The sequence below is a fragment of the Malassezia sympodialis genome, genomic scaffold (genome assembly GCF_000349305.1).
Source record: "Malassezia sympodialis ATCC 42132 genomic scaffold, msy_sf_11, whole genome shotgun sequence".
NCBI classification, from domain to species: domain Eukaryota; kingdom Fungi; phylum Basidiomycota; class Malasseziomycetes; order Malasseziales; family Malasseziaceae; genus Malassezia; species Malassezia sympodialis.
In genome coordinates, this window is record NW_017387809.1 from 1,785 (window position 1) to 26,445 (window position 24,661).

The 24,661-nt window shown below is 62.2% G+C and overlaps 12 protein-coding genes across 12 annotated transcripts; 6 read left to right on the top strand and 6 right to left on the bottom strand.

The window, feature by feature from the left end:
* Nucleotides 1-792: 792 nt before the first annotated feature.
* Nucleotides 793-2,582, top strand: MSY001_2308 (uncharacterized protein; the record flags this gene model as incomplete). Its single annotated transcript, XM_018884154.1, has 2 exons — nucleotides 793-1,121; nucleotides 1,145-2,582. The coding sequence occupies 2 exons, from the start codon at nucleotides 793-795 to the stop codon at nucleotides 2,580-2,582; spliced, it is 1,767 nt and encodes a 588-aa protein (XP_018740842.1).
* Nucleotides 2,583-3,114: 532 nt separating this feature from the next.
* Nucleotides 3,115-5,428, top strand: MSY001_2309 (uncharacterized protein; the record flags this gene model as incomplete). The annotated part of the gene is made up of 2 exons (XM_018884155.1): nucleotides 3,115-3,297; nucleotides 3,323-5,428. 2 exons carry the CDS (start codon nucleotides 3,115-3,117, stop codon nucleotides 5,426-5,428), a joined length of 2,289 nt encoding a protein of 762 aa, XP_018740843.1.
* A 68-nt stretch (nucleotides 5,429-5,496) lies between these two features.
* On the top strand, nucleotides 5,497-7,890 carry MSY001_2310 (uncharacterized protein; the record flags this gene model as incomplete). The annotated part of the gene is made up of 1 exon (XM_018884156.1): nucleotides 5,497-7,890. The coding sequence occupies one exon, from the start codon at nucleotides 5,497-5,499 to the stop codon at nucleotides 7,888-7,890; it is 2,394 nt and encodes a 797-aa protein (XP_018740844.1).
* A 12-nt stretch (nucleotides 7,891-7,902) lies between these two features.
* On the bottom strand, nucleotides 7,903-8,964 carry MSY001_2311 (uncharacterized protein; the record flags this gene model as incomplete). Its single annotated transcript, XM_018884157.1, has 1 exon — nucleotides 7,903-8,964. The coding sequence occupies one exon, from the start codon at nucleotides 8,962-8,964 to the stop codon at nucleotides 7,903-7,905; it is 1,062 nt and encodes a 353-aa protein (XP_018740845.1).
* Nucleotides 8,965-9,063: 99 nt separating this feature from the next.
* MSY001_2312 (uncharacterized protein) lies at nucleotides 9,064-11,006 on the bottom strand (the record flags this gene model as incomplete). Its single annotated transcript, XM_018884158.1, has 2 exons — nucleotides 9,064-10,912; nucleotides 10,966-11,006. 2 exons carry the CDS (start codon nucleotides 11,004-11,006, stop codon nucleotides 9,064-9,066), a joined length of 1,890 nt encoding a protein of 629 aa, XP_018740846.1.
* A 200-nt stretch (nucleotides 11,007-11,206) lies between these two features.
* MSY001_2313 (uncharacterized protein) lies at nucleotides 11,207-11,540 on the bottom strand (the record flags this gene model as incomplete). The annotated part of the gene is made up of 2 exons (XM_018884159.1): nucleotides 11,207-11,314; nucleotides 11,340-11,540. The coding sequence occupies 2 exons, from the start codon at nucleotides 11,538-11,540 to the stop codon at nucleotides 11,207-11,209; spliced, it is 309 nt and encodes a 102-aa protein (XP_018740847.1).
* A 594-nt stretch (nucleotides 11,541-12,134) lies between these two features.
* Nucleotides 12,135-12,659, bottom strand: MSY001_2314 (uncharacterized protein; the record flags this gene model as incomplete). The annotated part of the gene is made up of 2 exons (XM_018884160.1): nucleotides 12,135-12,607; nucleotides 12,632-12,659. 2 exons carry the CDS (start codon nucleotides 12,657-12,659, stop codon nucleotides 12,135-12,137), a joined length of 501 nt encoding a protein of 166 aa, XP_018740848.1.
* Nucleotides 12,660-12,773: 114 nt separating this feature from the next.
* Nucleotides 12,774-16,451, top strand: MSY001_2315 (uncharacterized protein; the record flags this gene model as incomplete). Its single annotated transcript, XM_018884161.1, has 1 exon — nucleotides 12,774-16,451. The coding sequence occupies one exon, from the start codon at nucleotides 12,774-12,776 to the stop codon at nucleotides 16,449-16,451; it is 3,678 nt and encodes a 1,225-aa protein (XP_018740849.1).
* A 1-nt stretch (nucleotide 16,452) lies between these two features.
* On the bottom strand, nucleotides 16,453-17,839 carry MSY001_2316 (uncharacterized protein; the record flags this gene model as incomplete). The annotated part of the gene is made up of 3 exons (XM_018884162.1): nucleotides 16,453-17,226; nucleotides 17,324-17,587; nucleotides 17,690-17,839. 3 exons carry the CDS (start codon nucleotides 17,837-17,839, stop codon nucleotides 16,453-16,455), a joined length of 1,188 nt encoding a protein of 395 aa, XP_018740850.1.
* Nucleotides 17,840-17,898: 59 nt separating this feature from the next.
* On the top strand, nucleotides 17,899-19,077 carry MSY001_2317 (uncharacterized protein; the record flags this gene model as incomplete). Its single annotated transcript, XM_018884163.1, has 1 exon — nucleotides 17,899-19,077. One exon carries the CDS (start codon nucleotides 17,899-17,901, stop codon nucleotides 19,075-19,077), a length of 1,179 nt encoding a protein of 392 aa, XP_018740851.1.
* Nucleotides 19,078-19,923: 846 nt separating this feature from the next.
* Nucleotides 19,924-21,783, bottom strand: MSY001_2318 (uncharacterized protein; the record flags this gene model as incomplete). Its single annotated transcript, XM_018884165.1, has 2 exons — nucleotides 19,924-20,281; nucleotides 20,324-21,783. The coding sequence occupies 2 exons, from the start codon at nucleotides 21,781-21,783 to the stop codon at nucleotides 19,924-19,926; spliced, it is 1,818 nt and encodes a 605-aa protein (XP_018740852.1).
* Nucleotides 21,784-22,662: 879 nt separating this feature from the next.
* MSY001_2319 (uncharacterized protein) lies at nucleotides 22,663-24,654 on the top strand (the record flags this gene model as incomplete). The annotated part of the gene is made up of 1 exon (XM_018884166.1): nucleotides 22,663-24,654. One exon carries the CDS (start codon nucleotides 22,663-22,665, stop codon nucleotides 24,652-24,654), a length of 1,992 nt encoding a protein of 663 aa, XP_018740853.1.
* Nucleotides 24,655-24,661: the final 7 nt, after the last annotated feature.

Sequence of the window (24,661 nt, forward strand, 5' to 3'; positions counted from 1 at the left end):
GCCGAGTCGCCCGCGTACTTGGCTCCCTCGGCCAGGCGGGTGCGTGCATCGCCTGGCTCGTGCACACTCGCTGCCTCGGTGCCTGTGCGCCCGCCGAGACACGCCTGCAGAGCGACGAGCTCGGTGAGCGCCTTGTCATGCTGCGCGAGGTCCACGAGCTGCCGGATCACCGACAGGGCCACGGGCGCGAGCTGCGTGGGCGGCACGTGTGCCGTGCACAGCACACCCATACTGATCCGGAAGCAGTCCAGCAGCACAGGCACCGCGTCGGTGGACGGCGCAGCGCGTGCCTGACGAGCGCGCGCGAGCGACTGGAGCGCCTTGAGCACAGCATTGACGCCCTGCTTCGCGATACGCATGCGCTCTGGATCGACACTAGCATCCACCACACACCGCCAGCCGACGCCAGCAGGCGTGGGGGCGGTGGAGCGGCTCGTGTACAGCGACAGCGAGCGGGCAGTCGCTGACGCGTCGAGGATCGCGATGAGCGCAGCCACCTCCGCACGGCGCACCGGTCCACCACGGGTGATGCAGTTCAGTACGTCGTCTAGCGATCGCGCAGGGGGCGTCGCGGCCCCCGCAGCCGCGCGGCGGGGCCTCGGCGCCATAGCCTCGTGAACGAACGTGTTGCGCCGCGCGCGGCGGCATTCATCACGTGCGCATGAACCTGACGCGGCCAGGCCAGCGGCGTCCTAGCCCCATCTTCGAGCAGCGCTCGGGCCTCGGCGGTTCATGGGGCGCCCGGTATAAAAGACGTGCTCGCGTGCGTCCTGGCGCCACACTGTGCCCAGCATGGTGCCCAAGGCGTCTCGCTTCCTGTGTCAGTTTTGCGCGCTGGCGCGCTTCGATGCAGAGAGAGGCGCGACGCTCGATGCGTCGCTGCCTGACGTCCTGGGCCTCGACCCGCAGGCACTCGCTGAGCACATGCTCCCGGATGGCTTGCACACCGTCGAGGAGGACTGGACGGTAGCTGTGCGACCCGTCACACAGCTGCGCCTGTGCGACGCGCCAGAGCGCCCGGAGCATGTCCAGTGCAAGCCCGTGCTGCCGAGCGCCGAGCCGGACGAGTGTATCTACATTCTGAGTGCGTCACGCACGGCGCTCTCGTCCGAGTGTCCACGGTACGCGGCCCTACTGACACCAGGGGTGGGTATATGGTGGCTCTTGCCATCGGCACGATGCACCCCCACCTGACCCTGTTCAAGCCGGTGATCGCGCTCGCCCTGGACACGTACGTGAGGCGCCGTGACAGGCGGGTCCTGCGCGACATGTACGAGGCGATCAACCGCGTCGATGCGAGTAGTCTGCCCTGTCTGAGCTACTCGGAGAAGATGCGCATGCGCAGCGAGTGCGTGTGGGACGCGCATACGCAGCATCTGCGCATGTGCCGCCGCGCAAGTAGTACGGGCTCCGTGGACAGTGCCGGTGTCAGTGGTGGTGCGCTGGATATGGAACAGGCGCCTCTTGTGGGGCTCATGTACGCGCTCTCCTCGTCGACGTCGGCCGCGCACGAGCGCGCATCTGTGCCGCGAAAACTGAAGCGACACTCTGCGCCATCGGCCCTACTTGCACTACACCGCCGTCGCTATCATATCTCCGGGCCGCGACCCCATGCTCGGACGCTGCACGCCGACCTGACGCCGGTGTGCTTCGAGCAGGTGACGATCCCGATGCGTGTGCCGCTCTATCTCTTCCCCGAGGAGGTTGGCGAGTACTCCCTTACGCAGCTGCTCACGACGTTCGGACACGCGCGCCACGCGCTCCAGGGCCCCATGCATCCACACCTGCATTCGAATGGCGCCTACACACATCCACTCACGGTGCTCTTCAACGCGCTCCTATCGTGCAAGCGTGTACTGCTGATTGGACGCGACGTGCCCGCGCACGTCGTCGTCGAGCAGGTCCTCGCGGCGTGCGCGTTTGCGAGCGGGTGCGGCACCGTGCTGCGTGGCTGGATCAGCCGCGCTGTGCCGTATGCCACCCTCGCGGACGTGGATGCCCTCACATCCGGGGGTGGCTTTGTAGCGGGTACGAAGAACCCGCGCATGGCCGAGCTGGACGTGTGGGACGTGCTCTGCGACTGCGATACCGGCTGCATTACCGTATCGCGTACCATTGTGCACGCATCGATCCCAGAGAGCCCCGAGATACGGAGGCTGTGGATCCGCCAGGGGCTCATCCAGTACGACCGCGAGCGCGACGCGTTCCTGTGGACGATGGGCGACGAGCACCCGAATGCCAGTGACAACGTGTTCATGGAGGCGTGGCTCGCCGCGGTGCAGCAGCATGCTTCCGAGGCATTTGTGCGATACTGGTGCCAGATGTATGTGCGCCAATTTGTGATGCATGCAGCGCACTACGAAACGCTGTTCTACGGGAGCACACAGCTCGCGCTGCTCGGCACAGAGATGCCCTTGCAAACGGGACTTGGTGCAGCCGAAGGGGAGCGCCTACGACGCATGGCCATGCGCTTCGAAGGCTGGCGCGGCACGCCAAGCTACCGGCATTTCGTTGCAGACTTGCACCAGATGCGCACGATGAATGGGGCCGACACAGCCACGTCCCTCGCCGTACCTTTGTAGCGTGGACGTAGCGCCCATCGCCTAATGCGGTCATAGGTCACGTGACGTGCTTCGCACAGACAGGGTGTGGAGCCGCGCAGGCGCGCCGAATCCGTCTCTTATCGGCAGCGTGTCGGTGTCTTCTCGCTACGTCGTGGCTTTTCGGCAGGGATTCGCTTCTTGCTAGCGCATCCAAAGGTACATTTGGCTTTGGACGGTCCTGTGCCCCCACACGAACCGGCGCGGCGCTCTGTTTCCCTCTTGGATGAGCCACGCAGGTACCGACTATACACATTATCCTGTTGTGACGCCTTCCCACGAGATCGTCATTACGGACCCTAGCGTAGGTCCATTACCCGACACACCTCTTTATCCCCGTATCTCCATTGGAGAGTCTGACCGTCGCCACCCATCGGCCTCTGTCACGCCCGACACACGGTACTCTCCCCTCTCTTTGGAACCTGCCGCTTCGACGCACACGTCCGTGCACACACCGCTCATGAGCCCTACACCACTCGAAGCCTTCACGACGGCTATGAAAGGCTCCGTCCGCATGTCGGAACGCCCTACCTACCTGGACGTGTCGGCGCTCTCCCCCCGCGAGTACCCAGTGTTTACGCAGTGGGTCGAGCGCATCAAGCCTGCACATTCGCGCCGCGAGGGCCGTCTTGACGAGCACGCCGCCGTCAAGTTTTTGCGCTCCGAACTGGGCGTCTCTGTGGACGAAGAAGTCTGCGTACGTATTGGCAAACTTACCACAGATCATGTCGCTGTTTGAGCGGCTTCCCCTCGGTCTCCTGCCGGGCCACTTTTATGCCATGCTCCGCCTCACGGCATGGGCGCAGCGGGGCCACGCCGTGGCGCGCGATCTGCTCTTTATCCAGACGGACCCCCCAGAGATTCGCCGCCGGCGTCATGCAAACACACGCATTATCAGCACGGCCTCGCTACCCGAGACTGTGCATGGCAGCCCCGCAGCCCTGTCAGCGATTGACCAGGTATCTGACTCGCATGGCATGAACGTGCCTAAGGCGCCACAGCGCCCTGTGCCTGATATGCGCCCCGCACAGTATGGCCCGATGGAACATGTACAGGAGCCTGAGCTGGGCTACCACAAGGTGGTATTTTCTCCATCAGAGCCACGTCTCGTGCGCCCACGGCCAGTGGTGGCGTCGATGCCGGCGCATTCTGTGACTGAACCTCGACCACACTCACCGGCGCTTCCTCCGGCGCCTGCGCCACCGGGGCAGGCTCTGCCGCCTCCGCCCGCGGAGGAGGCCGAGCCCGCGGCACCTGCGTCGTCGAGCAAGCCCATAAGCGTGCTACCTGACTCGCCAATTTCGGTGCCAGCGCTTCGTCCACATGCGCCAATGCCATTGCAGCAAGTAAGTCCGCTGATCCAGGCCAGTCTAAACGCACGGAGTGAGTTTAAGAAAGCGTCGCGCCAGTGGCGGCCCAAGACGTTTACTGTGCTGTCGAGCTCGACGGGCCAATTTCAGCCGGACAAGCCCCATCTCCTGAACGGCCAGGAAGTATCGCCGCAGGCGCTCTCTGTTCATACAAAGCGGCGTACCACCTCGGCCACGAAGCTGTCATCACAGCTAGCGTCGCAAGACCTGAGTGGCGTTGGCGACTCGAGTCACACGCAAACTATTGCGCCAAGGCCCTTGTACTTTGGGCGCGAGCGCGGCGTCCTTCCAACGTGGCTTCGTGAGCAGTACGAGGAAGGTAACGTTCTGTATCCCCCCCCTGATCCTGCGGACGCATCGGTGGTAAACGTTTTTGACGCACTACACAGAAAGGCGCAGCAATCGATGAATGGCAGTGAGCGTGCGGCGGCCAGTATCAATCGCAACACGCCATTCTTCCCGCCGCATGAGCGCGACCGTGAGCGTGCGGAGCGCGCCACCGCCAATGGTAGCGGCCCTGAGCAGTACCGCAGGCTGAACGAGGAGACTTCGGTCGGCATGCGCTCGTCCGCTGAGACCCTAGGCGAGCGGGGCAAGCTCGCTACGAGCCGCTCCAAGCCACACCTGAGAAGCCGCCGGCCCGAGCCGGGCATGGCGAGTCACACTTGGGGCACGCAGTTCGAGTCTGGTACATACGCAGGCTTCAAGACGCCTATGGCGCGTGACCAGCGCCTGCAGCTGCCGCACGTATCGTCCAAACGCTCGTTCCACTACCGTCCGATCCAGGAGTTCCAACCGATGTTGGCGATGCCCCACGACGGCGCCGACGCAGTCCCTGCGGATGATCCAGACCGTTCGCGCGCGACTGAAGATGGCGAGCCAGTCAGCGTGCATGCGGGTGATATGCCGCGCCTCTCGCGCACCCAGTCGCTCACACTGCGTCCTTCTGAGACACAGCGCTCGATGCCTGGCGATGTGTCACGCCCGCGCCTAAAGGCGCAGCACCAAGCGAGTACCTCGCCGCTGTTCACTCACAGTCGACGTGCAGATGATGAAGTGGTTTCGCGCAGAAGCAGCCGCCGCATGAGCAAGTCCAAGAGTGCAGACATGTCCAAGTGGATTTCGACGTCGGCCAATGCCGCTGCTGCGCCAGATCTAGATCCTGTACCGCATTCCGCCACCGACGAGACCGCGCCGACAGATCTGAAGGCGCCCGAGCCAAGCTCTGAAAGCGCTGCCGATGCGCGACCGCTATCCCAAGAGCCCGAGGCCAAAGATCCGTCGGGCACAGGCGACAACTCTGATGCAGGTACGACGGTGGACCTCGGTGCGCGAGATGGTCCCGGCCCGCCTGCAGCAGAGTCCGAAGAGCCAGTGGATCGTGATGCTGAAGGAAAGTCGAACGAAGGATCTTCCTCGGTACCTGCTGACGAGACCAAGGCCGAGGCGGCGACGTAGCGTAAAAATAGACGTTGATCCAGGCAGATCCCAGTGAGGCCCACAGACCTCCACCCATCACCACCAGCATGGCACGGCGCAAGTCGGGGCTGGTGGACGAGGGATCCGACTCGGATGACTCGATCCCATCGGACGCCGAGGTATCAAGGCACCATGCCCCATCGTTTGTGCCGGGCGGGCGCTCGGCCTTTCCCATGTTTGTGAGTGCGTCGCAACACACCGAGACGCCCATGGACGAAGACGACGACGAGGCGACACAGGCCTCAACGACGGAGCCTGCGCCAACATGGGCCCGTCGTACACCCGGTGCTGGCCTAGGAGCGCCTTTCGCAGTGGAAGAAGATGAACTGGACGCGGCACCACGCGTCGGATTGGGCCGGGGCACTGCGCACAAAGACACGGACGGCAGAGCACCGGTCGGCGCGGCGCCCGTACCCGCCAGTGCAGGTCCCGCCCTCTCGCGGACGTCAGGCTCAGGCGCATTCGACCCTGCTGCGTATATGCGGCAGATGGGCTGGACCGGTGGCGGTCTCGGCAAAGAGGGCGAGGGTATCGTGAATCCCATCGAGGTGCAGATTCGCCCGAACCGCGCTGGTGTAGCGTTTGGCGGGCGTCGTGAGAAAAGCAAGCAGGCGCGCGTTGAAGAGCGCCGTCGTCAGGGCCTGCCGCCAGACAGCGACGACGAAGCATCGACGCCCACGAGCGCTGCGCCCCCTGTCGAGAAGGTCTGGAAAAAGGCACGTAAGGTACGCAAGCCCACAGTTGTGTACCGCACATACGACGAGATTGTGGCCGAGGTCCGCCCTGATGTGGAAGACGGCCCTATTCTGGATGCGACGGGTGAGCCGATCGCGGGTATTTCGTCAGTGGCCGAGGCGCTGCAGCGCCACCCGGTGCCTACGAGCGAAAGCGCGCAGCTGCCCGAGCTGCGGCACAATCTGGCGCTGCTTACACGTGGCCTGAACGAGTCCTTGAACAAGCTGGCGCACCATGGCGCTGGCCTGCGCGACAGGGCGCGGTGGCTGCAGCGAGACCAGGAAGCATCGACGCTGCGCGCGCAGCAGAGCCGCGAAGACCGTGCGCGGGTCGCCTCGACCGTGGACGCAGTGCGTGCGCTCAGTGCCGCGGCCACGAAGGCTCGCTCGCTCGCAGATTTGCAGGGACCTGCGCTGCGTGTCATGGAAGTGGAGCGTGCCCACATGGCGCAGTGGCGATTGGACGAGGCCATGGCCGGCGCGCTCGTCCCCGTGCTGCGCAGGGATCTCGCCTCGTGGGAGCCCCTGGCCGAGCCGCTTCGCTTTGTGACGGAGCTCGCGGCGTGGGCGTCGGTGCTGCGGCCTACAGACAGTGGTACTGCAGAGCGCCCAATGACGCCGTATGAGAGTGTCCTGTGGAACCTGTGGATGCCCCGCGTACGGCATGCGCTGACGAATGCATGGAGTGCACATGATCCTGCACCCGCCATTGCACTTGTCGAGGCATGGCGCGACGTATTACCCGCGTTTGTGCTCGACAACGTGTTTGAGCAGCTACTCATCCCCAAACTGCACAAAGCCGTACAGGCATGGACGCCCAAGCAGGGCGTGGCGCTGCATACGTTTGTGCTGCCGTGGCTGCCCGTATCGGAGGCGCGCCTCGTGCCGATTCTTGGCGATACGCGCCGGCAGTGGCGTCACGCGCTGAGCTCGTGGCGAGTCGCTGATCGCGTTCCGCGCGAGCTACTGGCGTGGCAGGGTGTGTACACGACGAAAGAGTGGGATGCACTCCTGCTTGATCGTATCGTGCCAGCGCTTGCGCGGGCGCTGCGCACACAGTTCCGCATTGACCCGAGCGCGCAATCCATGGAGGTGCTGGAGCACGTCCTGGCCTGGCAGGGCGTGCTGCGGGACAGTGTGCTCAGCCGACTCCTAGAGACGGAGCTGGGCACACCATGGCTCCATGTGCTGCATCAGTGGATCACGCAGGCATCGACCAACTTGGCTGAAATCGCCGCGTGGTATGAGTTTTGGCGCACCTGGCTGCCGCCTGCCGTGGCGCGCCTCGACGGTGTGTCGCACATGTTCCAGCGCGCGCTGCAGCACATGAATGCAGCGCTGGACCGCGGCGCCGATCGCATACACCTACCGCCACCATCGACAGCGCCGCTCAAGCGTGCCGACGCCGCAGCGGCGCCGCCCCGCACGGCGCGGCACCCGCCGCCCACGCTCGAGGACGTCACGTTCCGCCACGTGCTTGAAGAGGTGGCTACGGCGCACGACTTGTTTGTGCGCCCGCTGAACCAGCTGGAAGCGACGACGGGCCTCGCGCTTTTGCGCATGTCGCTGCATGTCGATGGGAAGCAGGGGACAACGTTCTATGTGGATGATGATGTTGTGTTTGTGGCGGACGATACGGGGGCCGAGCGGACTTACGAGCCCATCTCCGTAGGGGAGCTGGTGCACCGCGCGCGCGCTGAGACGTAGTACATCTATACCCTAGCTTGAGATCTCGCCAGATTCGCGCGACGGAGAGCGCGCACGGCGCGTCGACTCGTCCGTGGGAGCTGCAGGTTCTGGGGCGCTGGATGCCTCGACAATGGGCGGCGGCGCAGGTGGCGCGCGGTCGTCGGGCCGCGACCCTTTTGCAGGCTGCGAGAGGCGCTGTAGCGGCGTGTGGAACTCATATACGTCCTGGGTAATGGCATCGGCGGCCGCTTGCGCCTCCTCTTCGTCGACGTCAAACACATCGAGCCAGTCGAAATAGTTGTCGTCGTCGTCGCGGGGCGACGGCGCGTCGTAGGGGCGCGCCGCATAGAACATGGCCGGGTCCACGTTGCGCAGCGCGCATGCCTTTTGAAAGGCACCTGCTGCCAGCACAGGCGCATCGAAAAAGAGGCACGTCGGATCTCGCATACAGTCGTTCAGCACGGTCCAGGCGAGACGCGCGAGTGGCTTGTCGACGTCGAGCTGCCGGACAGCCTGAACCAGGCACTTGTGCGGCTGTGGTACAATAAGATCAAAGCACAGTGTCGTGAGCAGCGCCTCTTCGTGCAATAGGATGCAGTCGCGCCACTTGACGTACTCATGCGAGCTGTGGTTCGCGCGGAAGGAGCGATCTGCCCAGTGCATCTGGCCCTCCGGCGACTTGTCGAGCGACGCCATCGCCGCATCGACAACGGACGAAAGCTTGCGCAGAGACTCTTCCGACTTGCATGCAAGGAACATGCACGTCGCGGCCATCTCGTAGTGCGACCAGCCGGCGCCCGAGCGGCTCGTCTGCAGAGGCCGCCGCATAAAGAAGCGATGGAAGTAGGTGGCAGCCGCGACCATGACGTGCTGGCCTACCTGCAAGAACTCGCCCATCTTGTAGATCAGGTGCACGCCCTTGCCGCGCAGCACACGCTCTTGCTCGCTCGACATGGTGGGCGCCGTCCGTGGCTCCGACGTGCCCGGCGCTGGGAACAAGCCAGTGACACTGGGCGTTTGTGCCAGGTCCGCACGCGAGAATAGCCACTGGGTCGCAGAGGCCTCGGCAGGGGGAGATGACGTACTCGCCATGTCCAGCACGGCCACGGCGGAGCACTCGTCGCACACCAAAACCCGGCGGGGGGTCACGCGGCTTATGTATGGGAATTACGTAGTTGCGGGGGGCCGCGCTTAGCGCAGCAGCGGATGAAGCACTTGCTCCTCCAGGGCCCTGCCGGCGGGAACCATCGGATACACATGCTCGGACTTGATGACACGCGCCTCGAGGATGATCGGCTTGGAGTTATCATACTCGACAAACTCCTTCATCTTGGCTGGCAGGTCTGCCAGCGACTCGCAGCGGAGTGCCTTGACGCCCATCGACTCGGCGAGCTTGACAAAGTCGGGGTTGTGCATCTCTGTGTGCGAGTAGCGACGTTCATAGAAGAGGTCCTGCCACTGCAGCACCATGCCCTGGAACTCGTTGTTCAGCAGCAGCACCTTGACACCAATGCTGTACTGCGCTGCTGTGGCCAGCTCCATCGCAGTCATGCTGAAACTTGCATCACCATCAATATCCACGACCATGCGTTCCGGCATGGCCACCTTGGCGCCAATTGCCGACGGCAAGCCAAAGCCCATGGTACCAAGGCCGCCCGACGAGATCCACGAGCGGGGATGGCGCCAGCGGAAGTGCTGCGCGGCCCACATCTGATGCTGGCCCACACCGGCCGTAACAATGACGTTTTCCTTGTGCGCCTGCACAGCGTGGTCCAGTGCCTCGACCACCTCCTGTGGCTTCATCAATTCGCCCGCCTCCGGATTCGACGGCACATACGTGAACGGCAGTGAGGCCTTCCACGCCTTGATCTGCTCTAGCCACTCGGTGCGGTCAGGCGACCCAGAGAGCATCGGCAGGAGTCGCCGCAAGTTGTCCGCCACATCACCCTCAACAGCGCATGTCGCTTGCACCACCTTGTTGATGTTCTTCGGCATGATCTCAAAATGGATGATGCCGCCGCGGCCTTCCTGTGCCGCCGCATGCGCCGCCGGTGCAAATCGGTCCACAAGACCCGTCACACGGTCGTCAAAGCGCGCGCCGAGCGCAATGATTAGGTCGGCGCTCTGCATCGCCAGGTTCGCATAGGCCGATCCGTGCATACCCAGCATGTGCAGGCTCAAGTCGTTCAGCTCGTCAAACGAGCCTAGGGCATGCAGAGACGTGGTGACAGGAATGTTTTGCTGCGCAGCGAGCTTACGCAGCAGCTGAGGCCCATCAGGCTGCGACAGCACGCCATGTCCCGCAAAGATAATCGGCCGCTTCGCGATGGAAATCATGCGAGCAGCCGACTCGAGCTCCGACTGGCCGTCCGAGATATTCAGTGCCTTGTGTAGGCGCGACAGACGCTGCAGCGCCGTCGCACGACTAGGCGTGTGCGACAGTTCTGGCTGTGTCCATGTATAGGGAATGGGGTGCTTGAGCACCGACGCCGTCATGTCCTTCGGCAGGTCTACCAGCACGGGACCAGGACGGCCACTCATGGCAATGTGGAAGGCCTCGTTGATGCGGCGCGGCAGCTCAGCGACATCCTTGACCATGACATTCCACTTCGTCGAGCTGCGGCTGATGCCGACCATGTCTGCTTCCTGGAATGAATCGGAACCGATCGCTGAGGTGGCCACCTGGCCACAGAATACAACAAGAGGCACACCGTCGCTCAACGCATCCTGCATAGGCGTAACCACATTGGTGGCACCGGGACCAGAGGTTACGAGGACGACGCCAGGCTCGCCGCTGGCGCGCGCATAACCCTCGGCCATGTGACCTGCGCCATCCTCGCGCCGCGGCAGCACAAAGTCAAAGTGCGTCGACTGGTAGATGGCGTCGAACACGGGAAGAATCGCGCCACCGGGATAGCCGAACACGGTGCGCACCTTGTGGCGCAGCATCATCTCATGAAAAATCTGTCCACCGGACATGCCAATAAACGATTTGTCGAGCTCCTCCGGTGCATAGCACGTCAGGGCCCGGGGCAGGGGACTTTCGTTTTGGAAGGAAGGGGCAGGTGCGGGGCGGTTCGGCCTCAGCGGTACGCGCGACGCATGCAGCGCGCGACATGCCACCATAGGCGCATTTCGCGGGATGGCGGTCCTTGGCAGGATCGAGTGCATCGCACTCAGGCGGCCCATACAGAGGGGCAAGTGGGTCGCCATGGGGGTGAAACTAGCGTGAGGCGCAGCATCTTTGCTTCGTGACTCAGATATGCACGTGATTCCGGCGCCAATGTGGGGAGCTGACGGCACGCCCAGCTGCAGCAGCCAGCGTCTACGAACTTTATACCGAGGCTTGGCGCAAAAGTAGATCGAGCGCCTTGTCCATGTCGCCCCCCGCTTCGACAATCGCAGCTTCGGCAACGTGTACGTCAACAAGGAGCTCGTTCGTCTGGGGTTAGAACGTTTACGCGTACCAAAAAGGCAATATCAGCGCCTTTGACCTTCACACCCTTGTGCTTGTCCTGCTTGAGGGCAGGTGGAACGCCCGCGGGGTCCAAGAAGCAGATCGATTGTATGTGCTTCTCCATCAGCCCACGCTCGAACTTGGCGCCGTTCGCATCCAAGTCAGCCCACTCCTGGAGCACCTCCGACTTGTTATTCTTCGTTGAGACCATACTTGCAAGCAAGTGGCGCAGGTGGGTCGTGGGTGTGCGGACCTTTTTGCTCGAGTGCGCGCCCACGGTGGAAAAGGCAGAAGAGGCGCGGATGACTGGCGCAAACTTCGACCTCCACAGGCCACGGTGGAAGAGCGCCACCCCTAGCTTCTCCATGACGCCACGCCACGCCAAGGTGGCGCCGCGCCGCAGCCGCGCACCCACAGAGCCACGCGCGTATGCGTCCTCACCGAATCGACTCAAGTGGCTGCTGGCCATTTTGGCCGTCACCACGCTGCTCCTTGTGGCGCAGCAGCTGTACCGCCTAAGGCGTCATGCGCCTGTGCCTCCCACTTCCACGGCTATGGCGCCCGCTGTGACCCACGAAGAAGGCAACTTACCGGTGCAGTTTGATGAGGATGGAGAGCTCGACCTCGGCACGATGGAACGTATGCTGGACATTCTGTACAAACGGCCTACGGAGATGGAGGGGTATGAGGCCCTAGACACGGCACCTGGATCCTACCGCTTCCGCAAACAAGCAGAGCACGAGAGCTTGTAAGCCAAATCTAGGCTTCGTCTTCCGACAGCTCGTCGGCGGCGGCCACATCCGCGTCATCTGTATAAGTAGTGGGTATACATACCGTAAGCGATATCGTCCGCACCAAGGTTCGCCTCGGCCCGGCTCATCGTCAGCATTTGCAGGAGAGCCTGGCCTAGCGGCGAAGTCGCCTTGTCGCCGACCACGAGGTCGGCTGGTAGCAGTCCCGCATGGTTCCGCGTAGCAGGACTCGCGCCCGCATCCAGCAGCTCCTGTACGAGCCAATTGCGCGCTTCCTCATGCTCGACCTGGCATGCCACATGGAGTGGGGCATTGCCATCCAGCCGGTTCTGCGCATCCACGTCAACTTCCTCCTCAAGAATGGGGTCCAGCACACTGGTCGAAACCATCTGGCACGCATAGTGCAGCGGCGTGTTGCCCAGGCCGTCTGCATAGTTGATGTCATACGCGATTGCAGGCTCAGCCCGCAGAACCGAGTTCAGCAGCTCCAGATTGTCCGTGCGAGCGGCATGGATCAGGATTTTGTCTGTGGTTAGCCTGCAAAACGTACTTGCTTGGATCGCTGCGTCGTCCGCCATGTCGCACAGGCTCGCTAGCGCCAGCGCCGCGCCTGGCGGGCGCGGCCGCCGTTTTTGCTGAGTCAGCCACATCCACCCTCGTGCCCTTTTTACGCGCCTCGTCTAGCCACCAGCATGCCGAGCGCACCGCAGCGCAAGGGTCCACGCACAGAGGCTCAGCGCGCTCGTGCGCAAGAGCCTCAGGAAGACGTGCACATGCTGTCGGACGAAGATATGGAGGGCGGCTTTGAAGATCTCGAGGCCGAGGATGGCATGGACGGCGGCTTCGTCGACCTTGAGGCGGAAGAGGACGCCGAGGAGCCCGCTGATTCGCCACCCAAGGTCCAAGCTCCGCCCGCGGGTTCGTCGCATTACTCGCTCCCATCGAACGAGGAGATTCACGGGCTCAAAGAGACAGGCGACTTGTACCTGAACAATGTGTTCAAGTTGCAGCTGGACGAAATGCTCCAGCATGTGCGCCCTCGCATGGACCGAGCCAAGTCGCTCGAGCAGACACTGCGCAAGCTGCAGGCCCTGTTTGAATCACTGCCAGATATTGACATGCAACCTCTTAGTGCAGCCACAGAGACCCTCGAGCGCATCGTCGGCCACGCCGTCGAGGTGCCCTGGGCCGATCCCGTGCCGCGCGGTGATCCCGCATACTCTATTGGCTTTGCCAAGCCATCTGCGCTACACCTCATTGGCAGCTGGCCCCTCAAGGCGGCCGCCCGCCGCCCAGGGGCCATGGATGTGGACATGGAAGTCTGCATGCCCTCGTCTCTGTTTCAAGAAAAGGATACCATGAACGCACGCTACTTTACCAAGCGAGCGTTCTATCTAGCTGTCTTGGCCGAGTCGCTTCGACAGGCAGAGTCGTCGTTGCACCTGGACGTGGACTATCTCGACCTGTACGGAGACCGCCGCTGCACATGCCTCGTGCTGCGACCGCAGCCGGACGCGCACGAGTGGGCCTCCCTGCACGCAGTGATTCGTGTGCATGTGGCGCATGCGTCTGGCACCTTTCCCATCCAGCGACTTGCACCGGACCGTAACAGCTTGCGTGGTGCGCTCGTGGGTGCAACGGAAGGTGCTGAACTACCGGCTACACCTCTGTACAATGCCTGTATTTTGGCCGATTCGATGCGTCTTGCGCATTTTGTCTACTTAAATGCCACAGCCGAGATGTGTGCCGCGTTCGCAGAGGCCTGTCAGCTGCTCAAGACGTGGGCGACCCAGCGTGGGTTTGGCTCGCTCCTCCTGTTTGGACACGATGCTAAGAAACACGCCGCTCGTCGGGTCGTAGCCGGCACAGACGATGCGCGCTTCGTACTTTCCATGCTACTGGCTCACCTCCTGCACGGCGAGCCTAAAGGCTCGGCTACGCGCCACAAGCTTGCACCCGGTCTCTCGAGTGTGCAGCTGTTCCGCGGGACGCTGGACTACCTGTCAAAGCAGTCGTTTGCGACACCTGTGTTTATGAAGGCCCAGCCGCGCTTCGGACTGGCGCCCTCCACGATCCCCGCCACGGCCATGGCAGCCTCAGAGCGCGCCTTTGTCGATCCGAGCGGCAGTCTCAATCTGCTCGCGCACTGGCCCGCCTCGTCCGTGGATTTGTTGCAGCGCGAGGCTGCACAGACCATGCGCATGCTGAACGACAGCGACGACCATTTTGCCACGCTGTTCCTTACGCCGCAGTCGATCCTTGCGCAGCGCTTTGACGAGGTGGTGCTCTGTCACGTGCGAGACGACATGGCCGACGTCGTGCGCCGCCTGGATGCCGGCGGCGCGCGCGCGTGGGGCATACGGCGCGCCCTGGACGTGGCTGCGCGTGCGCTGGGCCAGCGTGCCCAGGGCCTTGCCGTATGTGCAGCGCCGTCGCAGGCCTACGCGCCAGGCGCTGCGCCTGCGCTGTCGCTGCACTTGGAGCTGGGTCTCCTGCTCGATGCGGACCATGCATGGCACCAGGTGGAGCATGGGCCACCGCCCGAGTCGCCGGAGGCTGCACAGTTCCGCGCCTTCTGGGGTGATGCCGCCGAGCTGCGTCGCTTCCGAGATGGCCGCGTGCTGGAAAGCGTCGTGTGGCCTGTGGCATCACTGGCACAGCGCTATGGACTGCCGCGCCACGTTCTGCGCCATGCGTTTATGCACCACCGTATTGCAAAGAAGGTGCGGTGCATGGGCGAGGGCTTTGCCGGCCTGGTCGATATGACACCCTCGCTGTCGTCGCGTGCCTATCTCAAGGATCCAGCGGTGCATGGCTTCCAGCTCGTTCAGGCCGCTTACGACCAGCTAGTACGCGAGCTGCGCGCGATGGATGAGCTGCCGCTTTCCGTGATGGGTGTGGCGCCCGTGGCGCCCGCGCTGCGCAGCATGAGTCCTCTCGTACCGGGCCCGCTGCATCTCGCCGAGCTTGGCGGCCAAGTGCCAGATGTGGCCGCGTATCTACCCCTACAAGCGCTCCTCTTGACCATGGAGAGTTCCGGCCAGTGGCCAGATGATCTAGCCGCGATCCAGGAGATGAAGACGGCACTGTACGAGCGCATGGCCGACGTACTAATGAAACGCCTGCCTGGCTCTCTCGCGCGGGTCGTGTACGACAATGATGCTACGACGGGCGAGACAATCCAGGACCAGACGGCGCTGCACCTCACGCTTGCGACGGGCTTTGCGTTCAGCCTGCGCATCCACCACGACCGCGAGCAGACGCTGCTGGAGCGCCTTCTGCGTGACAAGAGTACGCGCGCCGTGGCGGCGCACGCCCTGCAGCGCTACCACGTGCGTTTCACCTACGCACCCGCACACCATGCCGCACTGCAGGCGCTACAGGACCGGCACCCCGCACTCGGCATGACGGTGCGCCTGGTGCGCCGTTGGTTCGCCGCGCAGCTCCTCTCGCCACATGTGCCAGTGGAGGCCATGGAGCTGCTCGCTGTGGCCGTATTTGTGACGAACGCGCATGCGGCGCCTGTGACGGGCGTGCATGGCCTCGTGCGTGTGCTGCACCTGCTTGCTCACTGGGACTGGCGTGAGACGCCACTACTGATCCCGCTGGAAAATGCGACGCGCCTCGCACACCAGCGCAAAGCCGCGCTCAGTGATGAGGGCAGCACGCTGCTCAAGGAGGCTGCACCGTCGTTCCCAGCGGCGCAGCGCGCCGATGCAGAGCAGCAGTTTTCTGCGCAGCGCGCACGGGATCCCGCGCTCAAACACCATGCTTGGGTGCTCGCCACCGAGATGGACATTGGATCCAAGGCGTGGACGCGCGACGCGCCGTCGGCGATGGTCGCGGACGGTGTGCGTCAGCTTGCTTTGCGGGCTGTGCGCATGCTCGAAGAGGTGCCTACGCGCCTTGCGCACATCCGCGCTCTCTTTGCACCTGCCTACGATGCATACGACTTTGTCATCCACATTCGCCCGTCGGTGCACATGCGGTACGCCGAGGCCCTCGCGCCCGATGCCGGCGCCTGGCTGCAGCCGCGCAAAAAGCGCTCGTATGCGAACCTGGAGGACGCGCCGCTCCGCCCCTCGGTATATGGCAGTGAGCCGCGCGCTGGCCTAGACCCCGTGGCCGAGTATGTGCAGCTGCTTCAGCAACTGTACCCGGATACCTTTACTCTGTTCTACGATGAGCTGGGCGGCACGGCCATTGGCGGCCTATGGAACAGGGCCCTCGGCAAGCCTCACGCGTTCAAGGTCCTGCTGGGCCACTCAACTGCACCGCATGCCAAGGGCGTCGTGCTGAATCGCGCCGCTATCCTCGCGGAAGTGCAGCGACTAGGGCATGGCCTCATCGACCGCGTGGATGTCTTGTAGGCTAGGAAAACATGGACGATGGAGGCGCAAATTCGTCCCAGTCGGGGTCGCCGCGACGCCGCATCGGCGCCAATGGACCGACGGGGTCGAAGCGCGCCCCCGGCGGGGCACCCATGGGCGGCAGCCAAGGTGCGTTATCCTCACGCCGTCGGCTTTGCCACAGCGGATGATCAGGGCCTACTATCATGCCGTCGGCGCGCGGCGGGCGAGCAAGCGGGAGACCTCCGCCGAACACGTCAGGGCTCGCAGCCCATGGGTCACGGTCTGCGTCACCGATCCGAGGGGGGAAGGCGGACACCGGCGGCGCGTCTGCCGGCGGGGCGACACCTGGCGCCACAAGCGCCTGGGGAGCGTCACGGCATGGTATCGTCGCGCCCTTGTCCGGCGCGCCCGGTGCAGTCAAGGGTGCCCACACACGCTCGTCGAGCAGATGCTGCCACTCGTCCATACGCATGTAGAGCGAGGCAAGCTGAGCCCTGTCATCCGAGTCGCGCCATGGCAAGGCGGTGGCGTTAATGTAAGTCGGAAGTGCCACATCCAGCATACAGCAAGGGCCATCGTCGATCAGCGCAAGGACCGCCGCGCGCTGGGCGACGCGTGTGACCACAACATGGACCGTGTGGCCGTGTGCTGCGTACGACCACGCGTGCCGATCCCGGTCCGAGCGCCACTGCGCTGCGGGGCCTGGCGCGTCGTAGCCGTGCGCGACGGCCGACGCATGCACAAAGACGGCTGTCGCATCCAGTGTCGTTTGGGGCGCACATGGAGCATGGGCCTGTAGGAATGACTCCATGCTCGCGAGCAGCTCCGTGCGCGATGGCTCGGCCATGGCGGCGATGGGGGGCTACGAGATACCTCCACGAGCTACGCACTCTTGGCGTGGGCGGCAACCGCCTGGACTTGAGGGAGAGTGGCCTGCCACCTGTGGTGAGTAGCGCGACGTACCATCCTGTGGCCAGGACGGCAATGCATCCATGCACTGCGGCGATCCAGATGGGCATGCGATACATGCCGAGCCAAGGCAGGAGCTCCAGGAGCTTGGCCGGCAGTTGGAACGTGACGACGCCATCGGGGAGCCTCATAAACACGGCCGACACAATTCCGTGGAACAGGAGCAGCTGGATCGCCACCGCGCGCTTTCCGGGCATGTAATCAGGTAATCCGAAGCACAAAAGCGCACAGATGCTCGAGGTCAGAAGCATGGCACCGAGGAGCTGCCGTAAGCATCTACAGCGTACCTGAATGAGCAAGAGCGTGGATCCCGACGGGTGCGCAAGCGGGATTGCCGCCGGATCCAGGAAGGCTAGGATACCCAGCGGCAGCTCCGCTATGACATGCAAGAGCCAAAACACATTCAGATACGACAGCGTGTACGTAGCCGACGGCATGGTATGGGGTGGTGCGGATGCTACTCATCCACGTGATTCGACCCTGTGGACCGACCGCCATGGCATCCACGTCGGGGCTGCAGCGTCGGCGGGGGGCAGGGCATGCGTCCCTGTCCAACGAGCTAGGCGACGAGGAGATGGTGGATGGTGTGCGTAGTCTGTCGGGGCAGCGCAGCGCAGCCGCTATCGAGCGGTCGTCCGGGTCAGGCTCGCTGAACCGCATCGATCCTGGGTCCGGTCACCAGGTCGCATACGATCCACGCGATCTGATGGACGCGGGCGAGGAGCGGACATGCCCCCGCCTTACTCTCATGGAAGAGGTGCTGCTTCTGGGACTTAAGGACACGCAGGGCTACCTTTCTTTTTGGAACGACAAGCTCTCGTACACGCTGCGTGGGTGTATCCTCATGGAGCTCGCGCTGCGGGGGCGCATTGGCGTAGCTAAAGGTGCTGATCAGCGGCGCGAGGATGTGAGTGACTCGCATATCCGACTGTACAATGCCAGGCCTACAGGCGAGCCGCTGCTGGACGAGACCCTGCGCCACATACATCAGTCGCCGCCCACTAGCATTGTAGAGTGGGTCAACCTGCTAAGCGGCGATACATGGAACATGATGCGACTCAACATGCAGCTCAAGCAGGTGCGTGAACGACTCGCCAAGGGTCTCGTGGAAAAGGGGGTCCTCTGCACAGAGAAGCGCAACTTTCTCCTATTTGACATGCCGACGCATCCCGTGGTGGATATGAGTGCCAAGGATGCCGTGCGGCGCCGCGTGTATGCCCTCACGCTGTCACAAAATATACATGGGCCCAGCCTCTACAAGGACGAAAAGGATGGGAGGGCAGTAGCCCTGCCCGTCACACGGTCGCTCTGCATGCTGTGTAGTGCTCTCAGCGCGGACGTGCTCGAGAATGTGCTGCGGCACTTGTCGACGCAGGTGCGCGATCAGGCGACGGCGCATGTTGACGACCTTCTTAGGGCATTTGCACAGTGGCCCATGGCGCCAAATACACCGGGCGGAGGACTACCGCCGCGGGGCTCCGTTGAGACGCCCCAGGTGCGGACGGCCAAGGCGCCCTCTTTCCTTGCAAAACGGCGCACACCCAGCATGGGTGTGAGTTCTACAGACCTTGCTAATGCGATGCGCGCAGAGTACGAACACGGGGGGGTCGAGTCGGCCTTTGAAGTGATCGCTGGCGTCCTCCAGGTATTGGCGCGCATGGAGTCGCTCGTATAGACGTAACGAGATGGGCCTAGGCCCTGTACAAGGCATGCACTTGATCGCAGCTGCTATGCTGCACGCACACACGAGTTCCATCCAACATGCAGCGCACCTGCTCTGCGAATGGACAGGGGCAGTCCTCTGGCTCGTCTACACACGCGAGCGTGTCAGGGCACAAGTAGGTACGGCACTGCGCCGCTTGGACGCGATCGCGAAACCATGACGCATCGCCCACATGCTGTGCCTCAGGTTCCTGGCGCTGCTGGAACATATGTGCGCCTTGAAAAAAGTTTTGGAAGAACTGGGCATGCGCAGGCCATGCCAGCAGAGTGCCTAGTACCGCCACAGAGACGACGTGCATCGACGAGGGAAAGGCACATTGCCTTCTCCACCTATGTCGATTGTGGACGGCACCCATTGCACTCTCGCCTCGTGCCACGCACTCACATGGCTCCCCATCGCATGTCCGAGCTGCCGCCGTGCATTTTGTGAGCAGCACCACCAGCCCGAGGCCCATGCGTGCCCCGTTCCTGCGCGTATTGCACCCAGCACCTCAGTCACAACTCCCAGTCGATGGCCGTGCAGCAAAGCAGGCTGCCAGCGCCTTTCTCTGCAAGTGCGCGCATCCGACACGCCACTGGCCCATGCGGCGCCGCGTTGCGAGCGGTGTCAGCAGTACTTTTGCGTCGCGCATTGTGCGCCTTATGCTCATCACTGCACGGCGCCAGCATCTCCCACGCCTGGACAGCGGCGCGCACAGGACGCTCTAGCTCGCAAAGCCAAAGCGAAGTTGATACTGGCCAAACATTTCCCTGCACGCCCAACATCCTGAATCCCTATATATTACACTACAGGCTGGTACTACGGTAGGGACGCCTGCTTGTCGTTTGTCTGCTTTTGAATAAAGCTTTGCAACTGGCGTATATCCTCCTCGAGCGACTCGGTCATGCGCCGCGAGGCGGCAAGTGCATCGAGAACAGACTGCACTTCCTCGTCCAGCACTACATCGACATGCCGGATCTTCAAGGGGCGCGATGAGTAACTGTCGCGCGTGAGAAGACGGTGCGGATTTGTGGGATCGCGCGCTCGCACGGGTGAGCCGTACCAGGATACCCAAATATTGAGGATGAGTAAGATGACAATGAGAAAAGCGAGGACCAAGCCAGAGGGTCGCATGTCGAGTGCATGGGAGATCGCCTCGAGTGGCCGCCACAGAGTGCTGGATGTCGACGACGAATCGTTCTGCGGGGAGTTCACATACGTGTTTGCAGCGTCCTGCTCGGCGACCTGCTTGGTCCTCTTAGACTGGGTTGACTTGGGGACACCATACACCTCGGGGTGCTCGCTAATATGTTCGCGCATCATCTGCCCGAGATCGCGGAAATAATCCCGTTGGCCATCAATTGATGCCTTGTCGACAATACTCTTGATCATACTGCGCCCGCTCCATTCGACAGTACAAGTCACATAGAGCCGTACCCGCCGGTTTTCGGCCCATGTGAAGCACATGCGAGTAAGCACCGCAAAGTTGTTACCACTTGGTACATCGGGCGTGCGCGTCGTCGTTTGCGTCGTGCAGAACTTGTCAAAGTCAATGTGCAACTGCTCGTCCGTGATCTGACAGCGTGTCTGCTTTGGGCCAATAGGGCCATTGAGCGGCTTTACATATGTGACCTTACGCGCAGCCTTCGCCTCTTCTTTCGTCTTGTCTTCGCTGTTCCACTCGCCGACACTAACCTCCCCGAGGTGCTGGTTATCCTTGAAGAATCGCTCCATAAAGTCACTCACAAACATCAAATCAAAGAGCTGATGCGGCGTAGCATCAAATATATCATCCATAACCACTTCCTTCAGGTGCCCGCCTTTCTCTTCACAGTCACACGACGTCACGACATGCTCTTTCCCATCGTCGTGGTCCAGCCCGTCGTCCGAATCTTCGGACTCGTTGTCCGCATCATCCTCGGGCTCTTGATGCCCCTTCTTCTTTGCATTCAAGCGGGCCGCATGCAGCTTGTGTCGCAGCTTTTCACGCTTGGTAAGCTTGGACCGCGACGACATCTGAGAGCTTGCCCCTTCGTCGATCGATTTTCCCGGTATGGACGTGTCCCCCGTCTCCTCTTTCGTCTGGTCGATTGAGTCCGGAGGTACTTCGACATCGCTCTCATCAGTCATTTCTGTGTCAGCCATCTGCTGCGCGGCCGCACTCGGTGCAGAGAGGCGCCAGATATTCACCAGCATACCGTACGTGAGGTCACGCGACACAAGCGAGCTAAAAGTGTAGCGATTTTGCAGGGTCTTGACGATGATGGCGTTGGGTATCAGATACGCCGTGTTTCGCTTCTCAATCGAGACCACGTCGGAAAACGGCACGACAATCGAGGTCACCCATCCAAGTATGTTGGAGTGGAACGCGAGGTGCGCCTCTGACACGTACAGCCGGCCTTGAATTAGCAGATCGCGCGAAACAGCACACGCGTAGCTCTCGATGAGGTAGTCATCTTCCGGTATGGACGGGAAAAACGCGTGAAAATCTTCATTCCGCTTGGAGCTGGCCACCGCAAAGCCTGTGACCTGCGTACTGAGGGCCTGTGGCCAGGCGCCTGCACCGTCCCCACTCGAGTCGCTTTGCACACCCATATTGCGCTGTCGCTCGCTGGCTTCTCCATTCTCTAGCTCGCGCTCTTGGGGTAAGAAGTTCGCAGCAGCTGCGAGACCCGGCATTTCGATGTTCGAGAGCGATAAGACCGGAAGGCCCCCAGGCGCTGACTGCTGGGTCGGCGACGATATATTTGGATGCACTGTTGGCTCCGCCTGATTGCCTTCTTGGTCCGTCTCGACCACAGCGCCAGTGGCCAGGTCGCGATACGCGCCGGTGGCTGGGTTGCTCTTGCGAGAGTGTTCCTGATCCTGGCTGATCGGAGTAAATGCTGCAATATCATCTGTGGATGCATGCACATTCGAGGGAATGGACACATGCAGCGGCACATTCGGCAGCCCCAGTGGTGTTGAAGCGCAGCTGTTGCCTGAGGTACTAGTAGACAAGTATTTGCCGTCCTCACCATGTGCCTGTGGCGAAGCTGTCCGTGCATTTTTTATTTCCGGACTCTTTTGTGGCAAATGTGTGCCTTGAGAAGTTAAAGATTTGCGAGCATCAGGTCGCTCGGTCCCTGAGCCCGGAAGTGATCGCTCAATTTGCTGCGACAAGCTAACACTCCGCATAAGCTCGGCCTGTTCTTTTGTTTCTTCAGGATCTGGATCGTGCGCTGATAGTGTATCTGAGTTTCTCGATGCACTCCTGTGAGGAAAATGAGAGAAAAGGTCAAAAGGTTTAGAGCTCATGCGATTCAGAGGATTCATGTTCGAGTATCCAAATGTCAAATTCGCCAGGTCATGGCGGTTCAGTTTGTTCTTGCCGTTATGTGTCTCATTTTTTGAATTGATCGTATCGGAACGCTTGAGGCGATGAAAGGGCGCCATACTATGAGAATACGCCACAGACTAAGGTAAAGGACCTCGCACGGCCGCCAGTCCAGCCGCATCCGTGCAACGGGGAATTATGTGCTTGACCCTCCACCGCCTCCGTCGCCTTCAGTGGCCGACATGAGCCGCCACGATGCGTCTGTATCGCCCATGGCCGCGGGCCCATGGACGCGGGTACGCCCTCCGCTCTCCTCGTGGATGTATGTAATAGATGCTTACCCCAGCCTTGGCGTACTCGAGTCACTGGGTTTTGCGCAGATGACACCCGTGCAGGCATCCGCAATACCTCTGTTCCTGTCCCACAAGGATGTGGTGGCAGAGGCCGTCACAGGCTCTGGAAAGACGCTGGCATTTGTGATACCCATTTTAGAGATTTTACTTCGACGTGAGACGACCTTGAAGAAGCACGAAGTCGGCGCCGTGGTCGTGTGTCCTACACGCGAGCTCGCGCAGCAAACGGCTGGCGTGTTCCAGCAGTTTCTCGACCAGCAGCCCGAAGCGGCGGGTGCACACGCGCGCGTTGCGGGGGTCCAGCTGTGCGTTGGTGGTACAGGTACCACGCCATCCGAGGATCTTGCCTTTTTCCGCGAGCATGGCCCTGACGTGATTGTCGGTACGCCTGGGCGTATGGAAGAGTTACTGTGCCATTCGGGCGTGCGGACGGCTGAACTGGACGTGCTGGTGATGGATGAGGCGGACCGCCTGTTGGATTTGGGCTTTACGCAAGTCATCCGCACGCTGCTGTCGTATCTGCCCAAGCAGCGACGCACGGGCCTTTTTAGTGCGACGATGACCGAGGCGTTGTCGGAGTTGGTGCGCGTAGGCTTGCGCAACCCGGTGCGGGTGGTCGTCAAGGTCGAGCTCAAGCAACGCGGCATTGGGGGTGCCCAAGATATCCGCATGCCGGCGACGCTGTCGAGCTTTTACCACGTGTCGCGGCCTGAGCACAAACTGGCGCAGCTCCTGCGCCTTTTGCAGTACGAGTCGCAGGGGACCACAGGGGCGCGCAAAGCGATTGTGTACTTTGCGACTTGCGCGCAGGTGAACTATCTCTTTTCGCTGCTGGCGCGCCTGAGCAAGGCGCATGAGCCGCGGCTACAGGGACTGCAGTTCTTCTCTCTACACGGTAAGCAGACACCCAAACGGCGCACCGCCACTTTCTCGGCATTTGCGCATTCGACGCACGCGGCCGATGGCGACTCAGCGGGTGCTACCAATGCGAGTATGCGGGTGCTGCTGTGCACCGATGTGGCGGCGCGTGGTCTGGACCTGCCGGACGTTGACTTGGTCGTGCAGTATGATCCCCCAAGTGACCCGAAGGTGTTTAACCACCGCAGCGGGCGAACCGCGCGTGCCGGCAAGCGTGGGCGGGCTATGGTCATGCTGCATGGTGGGCGGGAAGAAGGCTATGTCGAGTTCTTGCAGATCAAGCAGCTGCCGCTTCAGCCGTATGGCTACGTGTGCCGAGATGCACAAGGTACCTTGTCCATCGGTGAAGAGCCGTCTGAGCGCGACGCGGATGCGCATGCCTTAGAAGAAGCGCTCCGTGCAACGGTGCGCCGAGATCGTGCCTTGTATGAGCTGGGCCTACGTGCGTTTGTGAGCTGGGTCCGAGCGTACTCCAAGCACGAAGTCGCGTATATCTTCCGGCTCACGGACCTGTCACTGGGCGGGATGGCGTGTGAATTTGCCCTGTTGCATGTGCCGCGCATGCCCGAGCTGCGTCACTGGCAGCTGGATGATACCTTGTTTGTTAATGAGAAGGTCGATGCCAGCTCACTAGCGTATGCGGACAAGCAGCGTGAGAAGCAGCGTCTTGATGCACTGGCCCGCAAGGCTGCGGATCCTGTGCCAGAACCGGTCACGCGACGCACGACGAGCGAAGCCTGGAGTGAGCAGAAACGGCGTAAGGAGACGCGTGCGTTGCGTCGCGATAAGAAGCAGCGCAAGCGCCAGTGGCAGCAGGCACAAGCCGCACAGGCGGAGGCGCACAACGACGGCGAGGATGACGAAGATGATGATTGGAGCGCGGACGAGCGTGCCGCGAAAAAGCAGCGCAAAGGAGCGCCAGGTGTGACCGACACGGCTGCTGCCTTCTATGACGATCTATAGATACCCG